We start from the raw sequence: 25,452 nt of genomic DNA on the forward strand, positions 1-25,452 counted from the left end.
CTGCATTCTCTCTTTCTGTTCTTTCCTTGCCGTTTCCATTCTGTCGTTATATTCACACACACACACACACACACACACACAAAAGCACTATTAAAAAAAAAACAGAAACACAAATGAATTTTATAATTTATTCATATTTTTCTTTCCGCGATCGGCTCTTTTTGTGCGCGAATAATCCACTAATTTTTCCCGCAAGACGCACTTAGCACCAAAGACGCTCAGCTACAACGGTACAACAAATGAAACGAGAAGGCAGCAATTTTTGGTCGAATAACAACAAATCACCAAAAAAAACGGGACACGTTGACATATATATGTAAGTATATGTAATTCTTTCCGGCCATTGACTATTAAATTAGTGGTTTAAGTTAGTGGAAGGCGCGGCTAAGAGGCAACGGTACAGCAACTGGAATTTCCAAGAAACTCCACTCAACGAAAAGAAGGCGAGCGAAAGAGAATTAGAAGATCACGCGATGCGACGCTCCCAATGCGAAAACCGAACGCATCGCTGTATGCGTGCGCATGTGGGTGCAGTTGCGGTTTTTGGCTGTGCATGTGAGAGCTCTATGTAAAGCCTCTGTAAGCAATAGCAACGCAATAATGAGCATAAGTATAGATGCTTGAGCGTTGAAGTGAAATGATGAACAGAAGAGAGGAAAAGTAAAATAAGCGGCTAATTTCTCCACCATTTGTAGTGCAAAAATGTTTTTCGAAGGTTTTTAACGAGCCCGATTTGTAAAGACCTCACCTAGGCCAGATTTGCCCTATATGTCATGTATATTCTCGATTTATAATGAATCTCAACAATAAAATGGCGACCTTTTTGCATATTTTATGTGGTTCTTTTCATCCTTCAATCAGCATGGAAGCTCAATTGTAAACTCTGGATTAAAATTGAACAATAATAAAAATGTGTTCGTGTAACCTCTTGGGGTGTGCACCTCTTGGCAATTTGCGTGAAAATGTTGGGGGGTGGTGGTGGGGGTACTTCAATTAACAACAAATGTGGAACGCGGAACATTAACAAAGGAATTGTGTAACGAACATAATCAGATTACTTGCCGTCGGGGCAAGCCATCTGAAACAAAAACAGAACGATGGTGCGAGTGGGACGGCCAGTCATGCGGTCCTTCAGCAAATATGGGAGCGGATTGTAGCGCGTCAGCATGCCCACGTTGCGGATGTCCAGGTGGGCCCAGTCGACGCACGGCACCAGCTCGTGCAGAACGGCGGCAGCGATGCAGCTGGAGGCGGGGCCACGTCCGCGGTTGCTGATGTCAAAGGTCTCGTTCGGCATGATCAGCTCCTTGAAGTAGCGCCACAGGGGCAGACGCCAAACGCGATCCCCCGTAAGGGCACCGGCCTTCTCGAACTGCTTGTAGACGAAGTTCGAATTGCTGAAAATCCCGGCTGCTGCTCCGCCCAGCTGCTGGGCAGACGGCGTAGCCCACTGTAGCAATGTCCACGACCATGCGCGGCTTGTAGATCGTCTGGGCGTAGAGCAAGGGATCGGCCATGGCCATCACACCAGCCTTGCTGACGTCCACGAAGCCGAGAGTTTTTCCATTGAGGAGGGACACCACGTCGCCAGGCTTGGCCGCCATTCCGGAGGGCATGTTCTCGCACAGCGGCAGCAGTGCCGTTATGTTTAGGGGCAGCGATAGGCCGGCGGCGGCTCGGATGACGCCCACGCAGGCGGCTGCACCGGACATGCAGCCGCGGTACATGGACAAGCAGTCCTTGGGACGGAGGCAGAGGCCCCCGCTGTTGAATGTGATGCCCTTGCCCAGCAGGAGGATGGGCTTGTCCTCGGGTGCGGTGCCGCAGTAGGCGATTTCCAAGATGATCGGCGGCTCGCAGCTGCCCTTGGCCACCATCAAGAAGCTGTTCAAGCTCTTGGACTCGATCCAGTCCATGCTGCGTACCTCCACGGATACCCCGCAGGGGCACAGGGCATCCACCGTTGACTGGGCGAAGATTGTGGGCGTCATCTGATTGGCCGGCGTATCGGCCAGGCGAAGGGCCAGGTTCTGCGATTCGGCCTTGAACAGGCCCCGCATCCAGGCATCCGAGTCGGGAGAGTCGTACAGCTCCAGTTTGGAAATGAGTGTGCGGTCCCGACGGCGCTTGTTGGTGTTGTAGCGCCAAACGGCCAAGGCGCTCCCCTCGGCCGCCTGCTCCGCATACTCCATCGACTCCACGAAGACATCTGTGCAGCCCTGCAGTTGAAGGGCACGAGCCCCCACGCCGGCAGCGACGCGAGCGTTCTCCATTCCCTCGTCGATCATCTCCAGGTCGTTGAAGCCGGCCCCCTCCTGTCCCACGCCGACCACGGCCACCGCACGGAACTCCGCATCCACGTTCATAAAGACACGGCCTTTTCCCAGCTGGCCACTCAGGCCCGTCTCGCGTATGAGATCAGTGATCTTACCCTGGACGCGATCGTAAAACTTCTCGCCAGATGGTGTCATCTTGGGCTGGCGGTCGCCCTCCTTGGCGTACACGCCCACCACAACGCCTTTGATCACCGAGTCACATTTCTCGGCGTAGTGCCGTCGCTGTTCCACATCTCTGCGTCTGGCCAGGAATGTGTGCTGGACACGACTGCACAGGGCGTGCATCAAGCGTACAGACTTCATCGCTTAATGATAGGGACAGTCCCCCGCGACAGGTTACGAAAGTTCTCTTATTTTTCAGACAGTTCCAGACAAATTTTGCTTTTTTCCGAATAAACACGAGGGGGAACGTTGTGTTGCTGCGGACACCGCAACTCTACAGTTATACCCGATACTTAGTCAGTATGGCTCTCCTCCGGCAGCCGCCGCTAATATTGAACGACACGACAAAGAATGCGTGCGAGAGAGACAGAAAATCAGTCTGATCGTGACGTCGGGCGCTGCGTAGCCACTGCAAATTGATTTCTTGCTTTTGGCTACAAAACTGATCCGATCTGATCCAGATTCAGCAATCTGATAGATATGGTCATTATCTATGATTCTGCGTTTTTAGTTTTCTCGAATGTGCAATATTGTGGATGCAACAGATTTTCGTCGTTTGTGTGGGCGGAAGGGGGTGGGGCGAAATTTTGAGATACACGTTTTATAGTAATATCTAACAGGAGTGCGGATACCAAATTTGGTTACTCTAGCCTTAATAGTCTCTGAGATTTTTGAATATCCCCAGATTTTCGTCCTTTGCGGGGGCGGAAGGAGGTGTGGCGAAATTTGGACACGAAACGGTCAAGGTCCGATATCACAGGAGTGTGGATACCAAATTTTGTTGCTCTGGCTCTTATATGTTCTGAGATCCTTGAACTCATATTTTGCAATTGGCAAAACCGACCATGAAACCTGTGTTAGAGAGAGACAGCGAGAAAGAATGAAATTGTTTTCTTGATTCTGGCTATAATAATTATACGATCTGGTTGAGATTTTACACTCTAGAACATATAGTCATTTTCTACGACTTTGCGTTTTATCGTATCTTTAAAAATGTGGATGCCACAGATTTTCGTCCTTTGTGGGGGCGGAAGTGGGCGTGGCGAAGTTTTGAAATATTTTTGTAGCAGTGACATCACAGAAGTCTGGATCCAAAACATCGTTGCTCTAGCTCTTATAGTCTTTGAGCACTAGGCGCTGAAGGGGACGGACAGACGGACGGACGGACGGACAGACGGACAGACAGACAGGGCTCAATCGACTCGGCTATTGATGCTGATCAAGAATATATATACTTTATGGGGTCGGAAACGATTCCTTCTGGACGTTACACACATCCACTTTTACCACAAATCTAATATACCCCAATACTCATTTTGAGTATCGGGTATAAAAATGTAAATCTAAAAAATAGAGAGAATAGATGTGCTTCCAACAGCTGATTCGAAAGGAATGAGATATCCCAAGGCTCAAGCTCTGGCAGGGAAACATTGCCAACGCCTGCTGAGATTCGAGGAATTTATGAATTTCTGAACAAAACGAAGAATAGGTCTCCGAAGAATAGGTCTCAAATCGAGGGAAGTATTCCACAGACATACATTTATATTTCGCGTAATCAAAAGAAACAAAAGATTTATCCCTCATCGGAATCGGATTGATTTGTCGGCTTGAGGCTGCCAAAGACCTTGGCCGGTATGGCCTTTTGTTCGAAGCGCATTTTCTTCATGATGAGGCCCTCGTCTTCGGTTTTGGTTGTGGCCTGGCCTGCCTCGGCCTGGTCTCCACTCGGCTGCTGCAGGTCCTCCTCCTCATCGTCGTCGTCGTCGTCGCTGTCGCCAATATCAATCTCATCCGGATTGACGACTGTATTTTCCTTGCCCTTGGCCCCGCCCTGGGTCTCGCCGCGCACAAACATGATATTGGAGGCAGCCTTCTCGGCGGGCTTCTGCTTGGCCTCGGCCGCCGCCTGGCGGGCCTTCTCCTCGAGCAGCCGCATGGCATCCGGTCCGGAGCCAGCACCAGCATCGGCAGCCACACCATTCGTGTTCGTGTTGACAAACTGGGCAGCCATCATGTTGACCTGAGTGTTGTAGGTGGCCTGAATGGAACGCTTGATCCGCAGCATTTCACGCATCGTATCCTCGTTGCCATGACGCACCTCGAACTCCTTCCAGGTCTGCCAGAAGTCCGCCGTGATGCGGGGATCGCACACCTGTTGGGACAAAGCAGAAGAGAGCTTAGAATATTGACGATCCAACGGTTAAATGTCGACTCACCTGTGAGCAATGGGCGTAGATGGCCCTGGCTCGATCCACCTAGCCCAGCTTCGTCTCCAGCTCGGCGAATTTGACGCACATGTGGCGCATATGCTGCTCGTGCAGAGCCTCGATGGCCTTCTTCACGAATATGTTGTACATGTCGAACATCTCCTCTTCCTTGACGGCGGACGTGGCGCGATCGTAGACGGACATGGCATGCCGGGCCAAGCCGTGCTCCTCCTCCAGCTTCGCGTAGAGCTGGTAAAAGTACTTGGATTGCTCAGCGGGTCACTGATCCAGGCACTGTTCGAAGAGGTCGCGGGCCCGCTCCAGCTTTGTGCCCCAGTAGGGCGCGAGGAACTTGCTTAGATACGAGTTCCAGATGTCGTACACATTCGGCCACTTAAACAGGGCAATGCCCTTCTCGTAGGCCCAATAGGCCTCCTCGAAGTAGTTGTGCTCTTCGAGGAACATGCCATAGTTGATGATCACCTGCGGCGTGCAGATCTTCAGGTCGATGATGCTCTCGTAGACGGCCTTGCAGGTCTTGAAGGTGCCAAAGGACTCCTCCAGATCGGCGTACATGGACCACAGGGATCTGTGAAGGCGCGACTGCACTGTCTCCGAGTCGTCGTGTTACGCCACCTTCCGCTTGGGCATGGCCGTGGCACGTTGCATCAGCTTGAGGGCTGCCTCGAACTGCTGCTGGCGCAGCTCCATCTTCGCCCACTCGCACCACACGGCGGCAAGATTCACCACCTTGACGTACTCCACCTCGGTGCCCCGCTCGAAGACCACGCGGGCGTCCTCCACCTGGCCATTGGACTCGTAGAACTTGGCAAACTCCACCCAGAGGGTGTGGTGTGCAGCTTTCCCACCGCCAGCTTGGGCTGGACTGTCTGCACGGCCTCGGTGTAGGTGTTGATGATCTCCGTGGGCTTGTCATCGTACAGGTTGATCCGCTTGTGCCACTCGTGAACGTTGTGCGGATTCTGGCGCAGCAGGACACTGTTCAGCAGCAGCAGACGCCTCTCCATGAGGTATTCGAAGCGCGACAGGCGCAGCTCCACATCGATGTCGTCCTCCTCGGTGGCCCCCTCGTTCTTGGCCACCTCCTCCATGCGCTTGTTCAACGACAGCTCCTAGAACTGCGCAAAGCTGGCCTCGCAAAAGAGCTCTGCTGCCCCAACAAAGGCCAAAAGACCGAGGACCAGGGGGGGCAAGGAGACAATAGAAGCCAAAAGATTAACAGAGGCGAGTGAATTCCGTAAATGTATATAAACGTTATTGCGGTTCACATTTTGCACTTTCGCTCAATTAACTCAACTAATTGACATTTGAAAATACATGCGGTGAAAGGAAGTACATATGTACACATGCATGTACATGTGGGTCCGTAAAGGACAACAGCAGGAGATAATTATAAGTGCAGGAATTTTAATTCAACCTTCAACCTCAACCTTTTGCCATCAGGAAAGCAGCAGAGGTCGCTCTTCTCACTGAAAGAGCACACGATGCGGTCAACCTATTCGTCGACAGCCAAGCGGCGATAAGATCCATGCAGTCGTCCGCAGTCAGTTCCAGAAATGTCTTGGCGAGCAGGGAGGCACTAGATACCCTAAGCACGACAAAGTCAGTGCGGATCTACTGGATTCCCAGCCACCAGGGCATCGAAGGGAACGAGACGGCGGACGTACTAGCTAAGGAAGGCGTCGGGCTGGCGAATACGAGAACCGAGAACGTGCCTGTCTCCCTCAGAACGCTGCAAAGCGATCTAGAAAAGCAGGCCGGATCACAAACCGAATGTAGGTGGAGGAGTACCACCGCCTGCAGAACCTCGAAAATCATGTGCAAGGAACGCAATGACAAACTCAGCCACTACCTGCTGCACCTACCACGGAAGGACTGCAGATTATTAGTGGGAATATTAACGGGACACTGCCTGGCTGCGGCGCATGCGACAAAGCTAGGAATCACAGAGACAGTTGTAGGAAATGTGACGAACCTGGGGCAACCGAAACCCTAGAACATCTCATCTGCAACTGTCCTGCTCTCTTAAGGGCAAGGAGGAGATACCTGGGCGCCCCAGTGCTGGCATCACTGGAAGATGCCTCCAAGAGGACGCCACAGCAACTACTGGCCTATGCGAAAAATACCTCGATCCTCGAGGACTTCAACACCCACTAAACACTGCCGCGACGGTTCATACCCCCCCCCCCCCCACCACCCCACTATTCGGACAACTAAGGGCCATACTGGCCTATGTGGGGCCCCCTCTGTGGGCCGTCCGGGTCAACCTAACCTTCAACCTCAGCCTTTGCATAGCTCTGGAGCTCGAAAGTGATTTACAAAAGAACCACTTTAACCGGAAACATAAACATTCATTCCCCACCTTTTCACAGCACTTGACCAGAAACAACAGCAACAACAAAAATCACAATTATAAAGGGAGTCTGGGCGTGGCATACACTGTCAAAAAAACAATTTACGAGAATAAATAATTAAACCCATTTTCATATACGTTTCTCCCGATATTATTCTCTAAATTGAAAGAAAACAGGCATATATTTTCATTACATTTGAACTGAAAACCTTTTAAGATAAGCCGACGTTGACTTTTTCGCTATTTTTCGTTATTTTTATAGTCCTGTTTGCCTTTAGTATTTTCTCCTATAAGAGAGATGATTCTTGGTAAAAGTTTACCCCCTTATTTGCCACCATACTAAACATAAAGCAAACAAAATGCTATCGATCTATTTTGTTTTATATCTTTTTAGTTCATCGCCTATAATCGTACAGCAAAGAAAAACATAAACAACATTTTCTTACCTTCTTCCTGGTTCTTCCGCTTTTGCTGCATTCTCTCTTTCTGTTCTTTCCTTGCCGTTTCCATTCTGTCGTTATATTCATACACACACACACACACACAAAAGCACTATTAAAAAAAAAAACAGGAACACAAATGAATTTTATAATTTATTCATATTTTTCTTTCCGCGATCGGCTCTTTTTGTGCGCGAATAATCCACTAATTTTTCCCGCAAGACGCACTTAGCACCAAAGACGCTCAGCTACAACGGTACAACAAATGAAACGAGAAGGCAGCAATTTTTGGTCGAATAACAACAAATCACCAAAAAAAAACGGGACACGTTAACATATATATGTAAGATTAATAATAATGTATCGTTTATTAATAGTGTTTTTCGAAAAAGAGTACAAAGTGTATGATTTAAGATGTGCAATTAATGAGTCTGTTCTTCCGACTTTTTGTTCAACTTTCTGCTTCTACTTCCAACAACCGACTCCCATATCGATAACCCCTTATCGGTTAGGTCTTTTAAACATCGGTTAAGTCTGGTTCTATCGGTTAGGTCTTATCGATGGTATCTTAAGTTCAAATGTTAATTTAGATGGGATAGTGTTAACTGCTTGGTACACTGTCCTTTACATTCGGCCCTCCTGCTCATCTTCATCTGTCCCAGATGATAATATATCATCGTTCTCTGAGACAAAACGCCATAGCTTCATATTGTCACTGCTCGTTGCTGTGATATTTGGCCCCTCGACTTGAGCAACCTTTCTGACGTCGTAGCGACCGTTCCGCTTTACCTTGATGACTTCATATGGGCCTAGATACTCGCTGGCCAACTTGCGTCCTGCGACGAACTGCGTCCTCTTGATCGCGACCATGTCTCCTAGTCTGTAGCCGTGCTCAGGTCGTCGTTTTTTATCAATGTTTTGTTTCGCTTGGTCACGCAGTTCTTGGCGCTCGATGTTAAACTGCGTAACCAACTCCTCGTTGAGCACCTCCAATAGTCTACTTTCAGCTTGTCTGTGCATCTTTGTCCCAAACATGACCTCGAATGGCGACGACTTCAACGTAGAATGCACATGCGAATTAATCGCCATCTGGACCTGTGGCACATGCTTGTACCACTTCGTTGACTCCTGAGCTGAGAGCTTTGCGATTATACCCAAAATTGAACGGTTCACCCGCTCAATCTGACCGTTGCCTCTCGCCACACCTGTCGTTGTACACACATGTTCGACTTTGTTCTCGTTGAGAAACTCGCTGAATGCGTTGGATGTAAACGCTGCTCCTCTGTCGCTGACTATGCGCTTGGGAAAACCAAACACAAATGACAAATCGCTCAGCCTCTTCACAACTTCTTCGTGACCTGTTGACTTAGTTGGGAACAGCCACACAAACTTGGAGAATGCATCTACCACAGCAAAAATGTACTTGTATTGCTTGGCTGTCGCATCCATTGGTCCCAAATGATCAACGTGCAGCGTGTATAGTGGTGTGTCACCCTTGTCAATGCAATGAAGATAGCCTTCTTGTTTGCCCAACTTTTTGCTGAAAATTATACAACTGATACAATTAGTAATCAACTTATTTACTTTCCGTTCAAGGTGCGGAATCCAGTATTGCTGCTGAACTGAGTGCATTGTCTTCGCTGTGGAGAAATGACCAACTTCATGCGATCCTTGAATGATTTCCCTTTCCATCAGCCTTGGAACCACCAATACGTCATTGCCATTTACAGATTTGAAGAGAAGACCTCCTTTAAGCTTGTAGTCTTGATATGGGTGCTGCTTCAGGATCTCAACTGTGGCTTTGATGAAATCGTCATCCTGCTGTGCTTTCTTTATCCGAGCTGTTAGCTCCGTCGTCACGAACATGCATGTCTGCGGAAAACGACTGAGACAGTCCACGTGTCTCATTCTGTCCCCTGGGCGGTGTACTGCTTTGAATGTAAAGTCCTCCATATACAGAATCCACTGGGAAACTTCTCTGGGTATATCTACTTTCGTTGTTGTCTGCTTAAACGCCGCACAGTCAGTGGCAAGATCAAATTTGATCCCCAACAGGTAGTGACGAAACTTCTTGAGTGCGAGGTATGCAGCTTTGACCTCCAAATAGTAACTGTGACGTTTGGACTCGGCTTGTGTAGTCTTTTTACTCCAATAGTAAATCGGGTGGAAATTGCCATCAGACTGCTGCAACAGAACTGCTCCGAAACCTTCTTTGGATGCATCCGTGTGGAGTTCCGTTGGCGCTTCTCGTGAGTATAAATGTAATACAGGTGCGATTACATGCAGATTCTTTAAGGTTTGTAGCGACTGTTGCTCTGCTTCGCCAATGTTGAAAACTGCTTCCTTCCTGAGTAGATTCGTGAGCGGCCGGGCAACTTGTGCATAGCCAGGGATGAACTTTCTGAAAAAGCCTGTGAGTCCCAGAAATGCTTGAACTGCTTTAATGTCTTTGGGCGTAGCAAACCGACTGACAGCTGCTGTCTTCTCTTTGCCGGGCCAGATTCTCCCGTCCTCAATGATATGGCCCAGAAAGCTAATGCGTGGCTGCATGAAGCTACATTTCTTCCACTTGATCTTTAGGCCAAACTGCGCAGCTGTCTCCAGGACCAACTTTGTCTTCCTCATGCATACCTCGGGCGACGCGGCGTAAACAATTATGTCGTCCATATAAAGCTGCATAATGTCAGAGTTGATTAATTCTTGAAAAATATAGCTTACGAACCGAATGAACGCAGCTGGCGAGTTCTTGAATCCGAAAGGCGCTTTATTAAACTCGAATAATCCCTCCTTTGTAACAAAGGCCGTATACGACTTGCTTTGCTCTTCCATAGGCACATGGAAAAATCCGTTTTCAAGGTCCATTATGGTAAACCACTTAGCCGACTGCAGCTTTTCCAAGACTTCCTCCATGATCGGGACTGGGAAGCAGTCCAGCAATACCATGCTGTTTAACTTCCTGTAGTCTACGCAAACTCTAAGTGTACCATCTTTTTTCTTCACGACGACAACTCTGCTCGCTACATTTGAAGACGACTTGCGCACGATTCCTTGCTCGATCCATTCTTCGACTTGCTTCTTTACGGCACTGGCTTCGTCTGTTGATAAACGACTCGGTGAGTGATAAAAGGTCTTGATTACTCCGTCGGGAACTATCTTCAGTTGGATTGGAGACTGCTTTGCAACTTCTGTGGGCATTTGGTAAATGTTTCTTATCATCTGTTCAACGTCTTTTCGATATTGCGGCGGAGCTACAAAGGATGACTCTTCAGTTACATTATATATAAGAGCATGCTCATCTGTTGGCACAGGATCTGCGTCATGCTTCAAAAACGTGTATCCTTGCATATCAGCGACGAAACGGAACTTTTTAATGAAATCATGCCCCAAAAGTGCGTCGAAATCAATCTGGCTACTGGGGACTACTAAAAACTTCTGTGTGGTCTGCAACTTGTCCACGGTAACTTCTGCATTAAAGTATCCAACAGGCTTTGTTGATATCTGACCCAGACCGCGCAACATAGTTGTGCACTTCAAAAGTTTAACGTTTTTCATGGTCTTCAACATACTCTCTTTGATTATGGTTACATCTGACCCTGTATCCACAAGACAGTCAACAACAATGCCGTTTATTTGAATTTTTTTCATGCGACTGCGATCCAAAATGACGCGAACTTTATCAACTTTATCACCTTTATAAGGACAGTTACGCGAAATGTGACCAGTCTGATTGCACTTAAAACACTTCGTTTCGGCTTTGCAGTCTTTGCGTTTGTGTTCTCCTGATCCACAGTTATAGCAATATTCTTTTTTACCGCTTTGCCCACTTTGCTGCTTGAAACTCGTTTTATGCTGTTCGTTATTGCCCTTCTTCTCCGATATGTTCAAACGATCATAGATATCGAACTCTTCTTTCAAGGCCCTGAAGGTCTTACAGCGATACATGGCATACTTATACTCGTTTCTTATGTCCAGACCGTTCACAATATGGCTTATAACAGCCGCGTGTTCACCATGTCCGACTGCTGCTATTTTTCTCATCTGCAGCAAGTACTCGTGCATCGACTCACTACTCTTCCTCTTTCTTTCTTGCAGCAGCTTATGAATGTCTGCACTGTTATAGCTACATGTGAATTCATCCAATAATACGTTCTTGAGTTCCTCATAGGTGCACACGCATTCAGCTTCAAGGAAAAGCTTAGCTGCACCGGTCATTTTTCCTCTGGCCTGCACATACTTTTGCTTTTCAAACCATTTTTCTATGGGAACCGATTTTCCATCACAATCGCTCACAACTTTTGTAAAATTATCTGGAGCGATCTTCATTTGGATTTCTCGTTGCTCATCGCAAAGCACTTTCAAACTTAGCAACTTTATCATTTGATCAATCTTGCCATCAGTATTGTTTTCCGCATTTTCTAAATCTTCCATCTCGTTTGCACTCGGGCGCGACGTTCCTGGTACAGCTTCTTCCTTCTCTCTCTCTTTCCAGTGCAACGGCGGCGGTGTTTGCATCATTTTGCGGCTCTTTTCGACTTGTGTCTGTGTACCCGACGAGTGCTTGTCTTTTCTGTTTATAAGTGTGTATCACACACAACGTGTCTGTGCGTGTTTTTTCTGCTTGCGTACGTACTGCGCACGGACAAGGCGACGCTGCGGCGCGACAATGAATTTCACAATTTTCCAACCGATTTAAACGACCGATCTTTTATTAAACTCCGTGTCTACTGTTAGGCTCACAGAATTTGGATTGTTCAACTTAATGTTTATAGCCACCAACAACAACTTTACAACTTTATGTACATAGCTACAAACAACAACTTTAACAACTTTTCAACAATCCTCTTTTTGCATCAGCTTCTGCTTTCTTCTGTTTTTCTTTTTCTGCACCTAGACCAGATTTGCCCTATATGTCATGTATATTCTCGATTTATAATGAATCTCAACAATAAAATGGCGACCTTTTTGCATATTTTGTGGTTCTTTTCATCCTTCAATCAGCATGGAAGCTCAATTGTAAACTCTGGATTAAAATTGAACAATAATAAAAATGTGTTCGTGTAACCTCTTGGCGTGTGCACCTCTTGGCAATTTGCGTTAAAATGTTGTGGGTGGGTGGGGGGGGGGGGGGCGTAGGGGGGGTGTGTGTGGGGGTACTAACAACAAATTTCGAACGCGGAACATTAACAAAGGAATTGTGTAACGAACATAATCAGATTACTTGCCGTCGGGGCAAGCCATCTGAAACAGAAACTGAACGATGGTGCGAGTGGGACGGCCAGTCATGCGGTCCTTCAGCAAATATGGGAGCGGATTGTAGCGCGTCAGCATGCCCGCGTTGCGGATGTCCAGGTGGGCCCAGTCGACGCACGGCACCAGCTCGTGCAGAACGGCGGCAGCGATGCAGCTGGAGGCGGGGCCACGTCCGCGGTTGCTGATGTCAAAGGTCTCGTTCGGCATGATCAGCTCCTTGAAGTAGCGCCACAGGGGCAGACGCCAAACGCGATCCCCCGTAAGGGCACCGGCCTTCTCGAACTGCTTGTAGACGAAGTTCGAATTGCTGAAAATCCCGGCTGCTGCTCCGCCCAGCGCTGGGCAGACGGCGTAGCCCACTGTAGCAATGTCCACGACCATGCGCGGCTTGTAGATCGTCTGGGCGTAGAGCAAGGGATCGGCCATGGCCATCACACCAGCCTTGCTGACGTCCACGAAGCCGAGAGTTTTTCCATTGAGGAGGGACACCACGTCGCCAGGCTTGGCCGCCATTCCGGAGGGCATGTTCTCGCACAGCGGCAGCAGTGCCGTTATGTTTAGGGGCAGCGATAGGCCGGCGGCGGCTCGGATGACGCCCACGCAGGCGGCTGCACCGGACATGCAGCCGTCGGCTCAGGTCGTCGTTTTTTATCAATGTTTTGTTTCGCTTGGTCACGCAGTTCTTGGCGCTCGATGTTAAACTGCGTAACCAACTCCTCGTTGAGCACCTCCAATAGTCGACTTTCAGCTTGTCTGTGCATCTTTGTCCCAAACATGACCTCGAATGGCGACGACTTCAACGTAGAATGCACATGCGAATTAATCGCCATCTGGACCTGTGGCACATGCTTGTACCACTTCGTTGACTCCTGAGCTGAGAGCTTTGCGATGATACCCAAAATTGAACGGTTCACCCGCTCAATCTGACCGTTGCCTCTCGCCACACCTGTCGTTGTACACACATGTTCGACTTTGTTCTCGTTGAGAAACTCGCTGAATGCGTTGGATGTAAACGCTGCTCCTCTGTCGCTGACTATGCGCTTGGGAAAACCAAACACAAATGACAAATCGCTCAGCCTCTTCACAACTTCTTTGTGACCTGTTGACTTAGTTGGGAACAGCCACACAAACTTGGAGAATGCATCTACCACAGCAAAAATGTACTTGTATTGCTTGGCTGTCGCATCCATTGGTCCCAAATGATCAACGTGCAGCGTGTATAGTGGTGTGTCACCCTTGTCAATGCAATGAAGATAGCCTTCTTGTTTGCCCAACTTTTTGCTGAAAATTATACAACTGATACAATTAGTAATCAACTTATTTACTTTCCGTTCAAGGTGCGGAATCCAGTATTGCTGCTGAACTGAGTGCATTGTCTTCGCTGTGGAGAAATGACCAACTTCATGCGATCCTTGAATGATTTCCCTTTCCATCAGCCTTGGAACCACCAATACGTCATTGCCATTTACAGATTTGAAGAGAAGACCTCCTTTAAGCTTGTAGTCTTGATATGGGTGCTGCTTCAGGATCTCAACTGTGGCTTTGATGAAATCGTCATCCTGCTGTGCTTTCTTTATCCGAGCTGTTAGCTCCGTCGTCACGAACATGCATGTCTGCGGAAAACGACTGAGACAGTCCACGTGTCTCATTCTGGCCCCTGGGCGGTGTACTGCTTTGAATGTAAAGTCCTCCATATACAGAATCCACTGGGAAACTTCTCTGGGTATATCTACTTTCGTTGTTGTCTGCTTAAACGCCGCACAGTCAGTGGCAAGATCAAATTTGATCCCCAACAGGTAGTGACGAAACTTCTTGAGTGCGAGGTATGCAGCTTTGACCTCCAAATAGTAACTGTGACGTTTGGACTCGGCTTGTGTAGTCTTTTTACTCCAATAGTAAATGGGGTGGAAATTGCCATCAGACTGCTGCAACAGAACTGCTCCGAAACCTTCTTTGGATGCATCCGTGTGGAGTTCCGTTGGCGCTTCTCGTGAGTATAAATGTAATACAGGTGCGATTACATGCAGATTCTTTAAGGTTTGTAGCGACTGTTGCTCTGCTTCGCCAATGTTGAAAACTGCTTCCTTCCTGAGTAGATTCGTGAGCGGCCGGGCAACTTGTGCCCGGGATGAACTTTCTGAAAAAGCCTGTGAGTCCCAGAAATGCTTGAACTGCTTTAATGTCTTTGGGCGTAGCAAACCGACTGACAGCTGCTGTCTTCTCTTTGCCGGGCCAGATTCTCCCGTCCTCAATGATATGGCCCAGAAAGCTAATGCGTGGCTGCATGAAGCTACATTTCTTCCACTTGATCTTTAGGCCAAACTGCGCAGCTGTCTCCAGGACCAACTTTGTCTACCTCATGCATACCTCGGGCGACGCGGCGTAAACAATTATGTCGTCCATATAAAGCTGCATAATGTCAGAGTTGATGGATTCTTGAAAAATATAGCTTACGAACCGAATGAACGCAGCTGGCGAGTTCTTGAATCCGAAAGGCGCTTTATTAAACTCGAATAATCCCTCCTTTGTAACAAAGGCCGTATACGACTTGCTTTGCTCTTCCATAGGCACATGGAAAAATCCGTTTTCAAGGTCCATTATGGTAAACCACTTAGCCGACTACAGCTTTTCCAAGACTTCCTCCATGATCGGGACTGGGAAGCAGTCCAGCAATACCATGCTGTTTACTCTTGATTACTCCGTCGGGAACTATCTTCAGTTGGATTGGAGACTGCTTTGCAACTTCTGTGGGCATTTGGTAAATGTTTCTTATCATCTGTTCAACGTCTTTTCGATATTGCGGCGGAGCTACAAAGGATGACTCTTCAGTTACATTATATATAAGAGCATGCTCATCTGTTGGCACAGGATCTGCGTCATGCTTCAAAAACGTGTATCCTTGCATATCAGCGACGAAACGGAACTTTTTAATGAAATCATGCCCCAAAAGTGCGTCGAAATCAATCTGGCTACTGGGGACTACTAAAAACTTCTGTGTGGTCTGCAACTTATCCACGGTAACTTCTGCATTAAAGTATCCAACAGGCTTTGTTGATATCTGACCCAGACCGCGCAACATAGTTGTGCACTTCAAAAGTTTAACGTTTTTCATGGTCTTCAACATACTCTCTTTGATTATGGTTACATCTGACCCTGTATCCACAAGACAGTCAACAACAATGCCGTTTATTTGAATTTTTTTCATGCGACTGCGATCCAAAATGACGCGAACTTTATCAACTTTATCACCTTCATAAGGACAGTTACGCGAAATGTGACCAGTCTGATTGCACTTAAAACACTTCGTTTCGGCTTTGCAGTCTTTGCGTTTGTGTTCTCCTGATCCACAGTTATAGCAATATTCTTTTTTACCGCTTTGCCCACTTTGCTGCTTGAAACTCGTTTTATGCTGTTCGTTATTGCCCTTCTTCTCCGATATGTTCAAACGATCATAGATATCGAACTCTTCTTTCAAGGCCCTGAAGGTCTTACAGCGATACATGGCATACTTATACTCGTTTCTTATGTCCAGACCGTTCACAATATGGCTTATAACAGCCGCGTGTTCACCATGTCCGACTGCTGCTATTTTTCTCATCTGCAGCAAGTACTCGTGCATCGACTCACTACTCTTCCTCTTTCTTTCTTGCAGCAGCTTATGAATGTCTGCACTGTTATAGCTACATGTGAATTCATCCAATAATACGTTCTTGAGTTCCTCATAGGTGCACACGCATTCAGCTTCAAGGAAAAGCTTAGCTGCACCGGTCATTTTTCCTCTGGCCTGCACATACTTTTGCTTTTCAGTAAGCTCATATGCGTCGGCATTTTTTTCGAATATCTCAAACCATTTTTCTATGGGAACCGATTTTCCATCACAATCGCTCACAACTTTTGTAAAATTATCTGGAGCGATCTTCATTTGGATTTCTCGTTGCTCATCGCAAAGCACTTTCAAACTTAGCAACTTTATCATTTGATCAATCTTGCCATCAGTATTGTTTTCCGCATTTTCTAAATCTTCCATCTCGTTTGCACTCGGGCGCGACGTTCCTGGTACAGCTTCTTCCTTCTCTCTCTCTTTCCAGTGCAACGGCGGCGGTGTTTGCATCATTTTGCGGCTCTTTTCGACTTGTGTCTGTGTACCCGACGAGTGCTTGTCTTTTCTGTTTATAAGTGTGTATCACACACAACGTGTCTGTGCGTGTTTTTTCTGCTTGCGTACGTACTGCGCACGGACAAGGCGACGCTGCGGCGCGACAATGAATTTCACAATTTTCCAACCGATTTAAACGACCGATCTTTTATTAAACTCCGTGTCTACTGTTAGGCTCACAGAATTTGGATTGTTCAACTTAATGTTTATAGCCACCAACAACAACTTTACAACTTTATGTACATAGCTACAAACAACAACTTTAACAACTTTTCAACAATCCTCTTTTTGCATCAGCTTCTGCTTTCTTCTGTTTTTCTTTTTCTGCACCTAGACCAGATTTGCCCTATATGTCATGTATATTCTCGATTTATAATGAATCTCAACAATAAAATGGCGACCTTTTTGCATATTTTGTGGTTCTTTTCATCCTTCAATCAGCATGGAAGCTCAATTGTAAACTCTGGATTAAAATTGAACAATAATAAAAATGTGTTCGTGTAACCTCTTGGCGTGTGCACCTCTTGGCAATTTGCGTTAAAATGTTGTGGGGAGGGTGGGGGGGGGGGGGGGCGTAGGGGGGGGTGTGTGTGGAGGTACTAACAACAAATTTCGAACGCGGAACATTAACAAAGGAATTGTGTAACGAACATAATCAGATTACTTGCCGTCGGGGCAAGCCATCTGAAACAGAAACTGAACGATGGTGCGAGTGGGACGGCCAGTCATGCGGTCCTTCAGCAAATATGGGAGCGGATTGTAGCGCGTCAGCATGCCCACGTTGCGGATGTCCAGGTGGGCCCAGTCGACGCACGGCACCAGCTCGTGCAGAACGGCGGCAGCGATGCAGCTGGAGGCGGGGCCACGTCCGCGGTTGCTGATGTCAAAGGTCTCGTTCGGCATGATCAGCTCCTTGAAGTAGCGCCACAGGGGCAGACGCCAAACGCGATCCCCCGTAAGGGCACCGGCCTTCTCGAACTGCTTGTAGACGAAGTTCGAATTGCTGAAAATCCCGGCTGCTGCTCCGCCCAGCGCTGGGCAGACGGCGTAGCCCACTGTAGCAATGTCCACGACCATGCGCGGCTTGTAGATCGTCTGGGCGTAGAGCAAGGGATCGGCCATGGCCATCACACCAGCCTTGCTGACGTCCACGAAGCCGAGAGTTTTTCCATTGAGGAGGGACACCACGTCGCCAGGCTTGGCCGCCATTCCGGAGGGCATGTTCTCGCACAGCGGCAGCAGTGCCGTTATGTTTAGGGGCAGCGATAGGCCGGCGGCGGCTCGGATGACGCCCACGCAGGCGGCTGCACCGGACATGCAGCCGCGGTACATGGACAAGCAGTCCTTGGGACGGAGGCAGAGGCCCCCGCTGTTGAATGTGATGCCCTTGCCCAGCAGGAGGATGGGCTTGTCCTCGGGTGCGGTGCCGCAGTAGGCGATTTCCAAGATGATCGGCGGCTCGCAGCTGCCCTTGGCCACCATCAAGAAGCTGTTCAAGCTCTTGGACTCGATCCAGTCCATGCTGCGTACCTCCACGGATACCCCGCAGGGGCACAGGGCATCCACCGTTGACTGGGCGAAGATTGTGGGCGTCATCTGATTGGCCGGCGTATCGGCCAGGCGACGGGCCAGGTTCTGCGATTCGGCCTTGAACAGGCCCCGCATCCAGGCATCCGAGTCGGGAGAGTCGTACAGCTCCAGTTTGGAAATGAGTGTGCGGTCCCGACGGCGCTTGTTGGTGTTGTAGCGCCAGACCGCCAAGGCGCTCCGCATACTCCATCGACTCCACGATGACATCTGTGCAGCCCTGCAGTTGAAGGGCACGAGCCCCCACGCCGGCAGCGACGCGAGCGTTCTCCATTCCCTCGTCGATCATCTCCAGGTCGTTGAAGCCGGCCCCCTCCTGTCCCACGCCGACCACGGCCACCGCACGGAACTCCGCATCCACGTTCATAAAGACACGGCCTTTTCCCAGCTGGCCACTCAGGCCCGTCTCGCGTATTAGATCAGTGATCTTACCCTGGACGCGATCGTCAAACTTCTCGCCGGATGGTGTCATCTTGGGCTGGCGGTCGCCCTCCTTGGAGAACACGCCCACCACAACGCCTTTGATCACCGAGTCACATTTCTCGGCGTAGTGCCGTCGCTGTTCCACATCTCTGCGTCTGGCCAGGAATGTGTGCTGTACACGCCTGCACAGGGCGTGCATCAAGCGTACAGACTTCATCGCTTAATGATAGTGACAGTCCCTCGCGACAGGTTACGAAAGTTCTCTTATTTTTCAGACAGTTCCAGACAAATTTTGCTTTTTTCCGAATAAAAAAAATGTAAATCTAAAAAATAGAGAGAATAGATGTGCTTCCAACAGCTGATTCGAAAGGAATGAGATATCCCAAGGCTCAAGCTCTGGCAGGGAAACATTGCCAACGCCTGCTGAGATTCGAGGAATTTATGAATTTCCGAACAAAACGAAGAATAGGTCTCCGAAGAATAGGTCTCAAATCGAGGGATGTATGTATGTATGTCCACAGACATACATTTATATTTCGCGTAATCAAAAGAAACAAAAGATTTATCCCTCATCGGAATCGGATTGATTTGTCGGCTTGAGGCTGCCAAAGACCTTGGCCGGTATGGCCTTTTGTTCGAAGCGCATTTTCTTCATGATGAGGCCCTCGTCATCGGTTTTGGTTGTGGCCTGGCCTGCCTCGGCCTGGTCTCCACTCGGCTGCTGCAGGTCCTCCTCCTCATCGTCGTCGTCGTCTTCGCTGTCGCCAATATCAATCTCATCCGGATTGACGACTGTATTTTCCTTGCCCTTGGCCCCGCCCTGGGTCTCGCCGCGCACAAACATGATATTGGAGGCAGCCTTCTCGGCGGGCTTCTGCTTGGCCTCGGCCGCCGCCTGGCGGTCCGGAGCCAGCACCATCATCGGCAGCCACACCATTCGTGTTCGTGTTGTAGGTGGCCTGAATGGAACGCTTGATCCGCAGCATTTCACGCATCGTATCCTCGTTGCCATGACGCACCTCGAACTCCTTCCAAGTCCGCCGTGATGCGGGGATCGCACACCTGTTGGGACAAAGCAGAAGAGAGCTTAGAATATTGACGATCCAACGGTTAAATGTCGACTCACTTGTGAGCGTAGATGGCCCTGGCTCGATCCACCTTGCCCAGCTTTGTCTCCAGCTCGGCGAATTCGACGCACATGTGGCGCATATGCTGCTCGGGCAGAGCCCGACATGCGGACATGGCATGCAGGGCCAGGCCGTGCTCCTCCTCCAGCTTCGCGTAGAGCAGGTAAAAGTACTTGGCATGCTCAGCGGGACACTGATCCAGGCACTGTTCGAAGAGGTCGCGGGCCCGCTCCAGCTTTGTGCCCCCGTAGCGCGCGAGGAACTTGCTTAGATACGAGTTCCAGATGTCGTACACATTCGGCCACTTAAACAGGGCAATTCCCTTCTCGTAGGCCCGATAGGCCTCCTCGAAGTAGTTGTGCTCTTCGAGGAACATGCCATAGTTGATGATCACCTGCGGCGTGCAGATCTTCAGGTCGATGATGCGCTCGTAGACAGCCTTGCAGGTCTTGAAGGTGCCAAAGGACTCCTACAGATCGGCGTACATGGACCACACCTTCAGGGATCTGTGGAGGCGCGACTGCACTGTCTCCGAGTCGTGATACGCCACCTTCCGCTTGGGCACGCCGTGGCACGTTGCATCAGCTTGAGGGCAGCCTCGAACTGCTGCTGGCGCAGCTCCATCTCCGCCCACTCGCACCACACGGCGGCCAGATCCTCCACCTTGACGTACTCCACCTCGGTGCCCCGCTCGAAGACCACGCGGGCGTCCTCCACCTGGCCATTGGACTCGTAGAACTTGGCAAACTCCACCCAGAGGGTGTGGTGTGCAGCTTTCCCACCGCCAGCTTGGGGTGGACTGTCTGCACGGCCTCGGTGTAGGTGTTGATGATCTCCGTGGGCTTGTCATCGTACAGGTTGATCCGCTTGTGCCACTCGTGAACGTTGTGCGGATTCTGGCGCAGCAGGACACTGTTCAGCAGCAGCAGACGCCTCTCCATGAGGTATTCGAAGCGCGACAGGCGCAGCTCCACATCGATGTCGTCCTCCTCGGTGGCCCCCTCGTTCTTGGCCACCTCCTCCATGCGCTTGTTCAACGACAGCTCCTCGAACTTCGCAAAGCTGGCCTCGCAAAAGGGCTCTGCTGCCCCAACAAAGGCCAAAAGACCGAGGACCAGGGGGGGCAAGGAGACAATAGAAGCCAAAAGATTAACAGAGGCGAGTGAATTCCGTAAATGTACATATATAAACGTTATTGCGGTTCACATTTTGCACTTTCGCTCAATTGACTCAACTAATTGACATTTGAAAATACATGCGGTGAAAGGAAGTACATATGTACACATGTATGTACATGTGCGTCCGTAAAGGACAACAGCAGGAGATAATTATAAGTGCAGGAATTTTAATTCAACCTTCAACCTCAGCCTTTGCATGGCTCTGGAGCTCGAAAGTGATTTACAAAAGAAGCACTTTAGTCGGAAACATAAACATTCATTCCCCACCTCTTCACAGCACTTGACCAGAAACAACAGCAACAACAAAAATCACAATTATAAAGGGAGTCTGGGCGTGGCATACACTGTCAAAAAAACAATTTACGAGAATAAATAATTAAACCCATTTTCATATACGTTTCTCCCGATATTATTCTCTAAATTGAAAGAAAACAACAGGCATATATTTTCATTAGATTTGAACTGAAAACCTTTTAAGATCAGCCGAAGTTGACTTTTTCGGTATTTTTCGTTATTTTTATAGTCCTGTTTGCCTTTAGTATTTTCTCCTTTAAGAAAGATGATTCTTGGTAAAAATTTTTCCCCTTATTTGCCACCATACTAAAGATAAAGCTAACAAAATGCTATCGATCTATTTTTTTTTATATCTTTTTAGTTCATCGCCTATAATCGTACAGCAAAGAAAAACATAAACAACATTTTCTTACCTTCTTCCTGGTTCTTCCACTTTTGCTGCATTCTCTCTTTCTGTTCTTTCCTTGCCGTTTCCATTCTGTCGTTATATTCACACACACACACACACACACACACACACACACACAAAAGCACTATTAAAAAAAAAACAGAAACACAAATGAATTTTATAATTTATTCATATTTTTCTTTCCGCGATCGGCTCTTTTTGTGCGCGAATAATCCACTAATTTTTCCCGCAAGACGCACTTAGCACCAAAGACGCTCAGCTACAACGGTACAACAAATGAAACGAGAAGGCAGCAATTTTTGGTCGAATAACAACAAATCACCAAAAAAAACGGGACACGTTGACATATATATGTAAGTATATGTAATTCTTTCCGGCCATTGACTATTAAATTAGTGGTTTAAGTTAGTGGAAGGCGCGGCTAAGAGTCAACGGTACAGCAACTGGAATTTCCAAGAAACTCCACTCAACGAAAAGAAGGCGAGCGAAAGAGAATTAGAAGATCACGCGATGCGACGCTCCCAATGCGAAAACCGAACGCATCGCTGTATGCGTGTGCATGTGGGTGCAGTTGCGGTTTTTGGCTGTGCATGTGAGAGCTCTATGTAAAGCCTCTGTAAGCAATAGCAACGCAATAATGAGCATAAGTATAGATGCTTGAGCGTTGAAGTGAAATGATGAACAGAAGAGAGGAAAAGTAAAATAAGCGGCTAATTTCTCCACCATTTGTATTGCAAAAATGTTTTTCGAGGTTTTTAACGAGCCCGATTTGTAAAGACCTCACCTAGGCCAGATTTGCCCTATATGTCATGTATATTCTCGATTTATAATGAATCTCAACAATAAAATGGCGACCTTTTTGCATATTTTATGTGGTTCTTTTCATCCTTCAATCAGCATGGAAGCTCAATTGTAAACTCTGGATTAAAATTGAACAATAATAAAAATGTGTTCGTGTAACGTGCGTGAAAATGTTGGGGGGTGGTGGTGGGGGTACTTCAATTAACAACAAATGTGGAACGCGGAACATTAACAAAGGAATTGTGTAACGAACATAATCAGATTACTTGCCGTCGGGGCAAGCCATCTGAAACAGAAACAGAACGATGGTGCGAGTGGGACGGCCAGTCATGCGGTCCTTCAGCAAATATGGGAGCGGATTGTAGCGCGTCAGCATGCCCACGTTGCGGATGTCCAGGTGGGCCCAGTCGACGCACGGCACCAGCTCGTGCAGAACGGCGGCAGCGATGCAGCTGGAGGCGGGGCCACGTCCGCGGTTGCTGATGTCAAAGGTCTCGTTCGGCATGATCAGCTCCTTGAAGTAGCGCCACAGGGGCAGACGCCAAACGCGATCCCCCGTAAGGGCACCGGCCTTCTCGAACTGCTTGTAGACGAAGTTCGAATTGCTGAAAATCCCGGCTGCTGCTCCGCCCAGCTGCTGGGCAGACGGCGTAGCCCACTGTAGCAATGTCCACGACCATGCGCGGCTTGTAGATCGTCTGGGCGTAGAGCAAGGGATCGGCCATGGCCATCACACCAGCCTTGCTGACGTCCACGAAGCCGAGAGTTTTGCCATTGAGGAGGGACACCACGTCGCCAGGCTTGGCCGCCATTCCGGAGGGCATGTTCTCGCACAGCGGCAGCAGTGCCGTTATGTTTAGGGGCAGCGATAGGCCGGCGGCGGCTCGGATGACGCCCACGCAGGCGGCTGCACCGGACATGCAGCCGCGGTACATGGACAAGCAGTCCTTGGGACGGAGGCAGAGGCCCCCGCTGTTGAATGTGATGCCCTTGCCCAGCAGGAGGATGGGCTTGTCCTCGGGTGCGGTGCCGCAGTAGGCGATTTCCAAGATGATCGGCGGCTCGCAGCTGCCCTTGGCCACCATCAAGAAGCTGTTCAAGCTCTTGGACTCGATCCAGTCCATGCTGTGTACCTCCACGGATACCCCGCAGGGGCACAGGGCATCCACCGTTGACTGGGCGAAGATTGTGGGCGTCGGGCGACGGGCCAGGTTCTGCGATTCGGCCTTGAACAGGCCCCGCATCCAGGCATCCGAGTCGGGAGAGTCGTACAGCTCCAGTTTGGAAATGAGTGCGCTTGTTGGTGTTGTAGCGCCAGACGGCCAAGGCGCTCCCCTCGGCCGCCTGCTCCGCATACTCCATCGACTCCACGAAGACATCTGTGCAGCCCTGCAGTTGAAGGGCACGAGCCCCCACGCCGGCAGCGACGCGAGCGTTCTCCATTCCCTCGTCGATCATCTCCAGGTCGTTGAAGCCGGCCCCCTCCTGTCCCACGCCGACCACGGCCACCGCACGGAACTCCGCATCCACGTTCATAAAGACACGGCCTTTTCCCAGCTGGCCACTCAGGCCCGTCTCGCGTATGAGATCAGTGATCTTACCCTGGACGCGATCGTAAAACTTCTCGCCGGATGGTGTCATCTTGGGCTGGCGGTCGCCCTCCTTGGCGTACACGCCCCCCCCAACGCCTTTGATCACCGAGTCACATTTCTCGGCGTAGTGCCGTCGCTGTTCCACATCTCTGCGTCTGGCCAGGAATGTGTGCTGGACACGACTGCACAGGGCGTGCATCAAGCGTACAGACTTCATCGCTTAATGATATGGACAGTCCCTCGCGACAGGTTACGAAAGTTCTCTTATTTTTCAGACAGTTCCAGACAAATTTTGCTTTTTTCCGAATAAACACGAGGGGAACGTTGTGAGTTGCTGCGGACACCGCAACTCTACAGTTATACCCGATACTTAGTCAGTATGGCTCTCCTCCGGCAGCCGCCGCTAATATTGAACGACACGACACAGAATGCGTGCGAGAGAGACAGAAAATCAGTCTGATCGTGACGTCGGGCGCTGCGTAGCCACTGCAAATTGATTTCTTGCTTTTGGCTACAAAAATGATCCGATCTGATCCAGATTCAGCAATCTGATAGATATGGTCATTATCTATGATTCTGCGTTTTTAGTTTTCTCGAATGTGCAATATTGTGGATGCAACAGATGGTGGGGTGGTGGGGTGGGGCGAAATTTTGAGATACACGTTTTATAGTAAGATCTAACAGGAGTGCGGATACCAAATTTGGTTACTCTAGCCTTAATAGTCTCTGAGATTTTTGAATATCCCCAGATTTTCGTCCTTTGCGGGGGCGGAAAGAGGTGTGGCGAAATTTGGACACAAAACGGTCAAGGTCCGATATCACAGGAGTGTGGATACCAAATTTTGTTGCTCTGGCTCTTATATGTTCTGAGATCCTTGAACTCATATTTTGCAATTGGCAAAACCGACCATGAAACCTGTGTTAGAGAGAGACAGCGAGAAAGAATGAAATTGTTGTCTTGATTCTGGCTATAATAATTATACGATCTGGTTGAGATTTTACACTCTAGAACATATAGTCATTTTCTACGACTTTGCGTTTTATCGTATCTTTAAAAATGTGGATGCCACAGATTTTCGTCCTTTGTGGGGGCGGAAGTGGGCGTGGCGAAGTTTT

The 25,452-nt window shown here is 48.9% G+C and overlaps 2 protein-coding genes, 1 long non-coding RNA gene and 5 pseudogenes across 4 annotated transcripts; 1 reads left to right on the forward strand and 7 right to left on the reverse strand.

The window, feature by feature from the left end:
* Nucleotides 1-787: 787 nt before the first annotated feature.
* LOC117191204 lies at nt 788-2,654 on the reverse strand (annotated as a pseudogene).
* Nucleotides 2,655-4,010: 1,356 nt separating this feature from the next.
* LOC117191220 lies at nt 4,011-5,285 on the reverse strand (annotated as a pseudogene).
* LOC117190183 lies at nt 5,201-21,261 on the reverse strand (annotated as a pseudogene).
* LOC117190178 lies at nt 5,307-7,556 on the reverse strand (annotated as a pseudogene).
* On the reverse strand, nt 12,734-13,390 carry LOC117190180 (cytosol aminopeptidase-like). Its single transcript, XM_033395242.1, has one exon. It carries the CDS (start codon nt 13,388-13,390, stop codon nt 12,734-12,736), a length of 657 nt encoding a protein of 218 aa, XP_033251133.1.
* LOC117191212 lies at nt 17,266-19,309 on the reverse strand (annotated as a pseudogene).
* Nucleotides 19,498-20,534, reverse strand: LOC117190181 (pre-mRNA-splicing factor syf1 homolog). The gene is made up of 3 exons (XM_033395243.1): nt 20,062-20,534; nt 19,778-19,997; nt 19,498-19,710 (listed from the first exon to the last, which is right to left on the reverse strand). Exons 1-3 carry the CDS (start codon nt 20,436-20,438, stop codon nt 19,498-19,500), a joined length of 810 nt encoding a protein of 269 aa, XP_033251134.1. The 5' UTR covers nt 20,439-20,534.
* An 804-nt stretch (nt 21,262-22,065) lies between the features above and the next one.
* On the forward strand, nt 22,066-22,814 carry LOC117191231. Of its 2 annotated transcripts, none has more exons than XR_004473974.1 (2): nt 22,066-22,296; nt 22,340-22,814. It is a non-coding gene; the product is annotated as an uncharacterized LOC117191231 (long non-coding RNA). The 2 variants fall into 2 exon arrangements; XR_004473975.1 differs by having other exon boundaries at nt 22,349-22,814.
* Nucleotides 22,815-25,452: the final 2,638 nt, after the last annotated feature.

This window comes from Drosophila miranda (assembly GCF_003369915.1).
Source record: "Drosophila miranda strain MSH22 chromosome Y unlocalized genomic scaffold, D.miranda_PacBio2.1 Contig_Y1_pilon, whole genome shotgun sequence".
Lineage (NCBI taxonomy): Eukaryota > Metazoa > Arthropoda > Insecta > Diptera > Drosophilidae > Drosophila > Drosophila miranda.

Excerpts from the sequence above, each read along its gene's own strand:
- LOC117190180 (XM_033395242.1), bottom strand. The coding sequence starts at position 13,390 with ATGTCCGGTGCAGCCGCCTGCGTGGGCGTCATCCGAGCCGCCGCCGGC.
- LOC117190181 (XM_033395243.1), bottom strand. The coding sequence starts at position 20,438 with ATGTTCCTCGAAGAGCACAACTACTTCGAGGAGGCCTATCGGGCCTAC. Across the intron at positions 19,998-20,061 it reads AGGGCCATCTACGCTCACAA|GTGTGCGATCCCCGCATCAC; the intron begins GTGAGTCGACAT and ends TTGTCCCAACAG. Across the intron at positions 19,711-19,777 it reads AAGGCTGCCTCCAATATCAT|ATTGATATTGGCGACAGCGA; the intron begins GTTTGTGCGCGG and ends AATCCGGATGAG.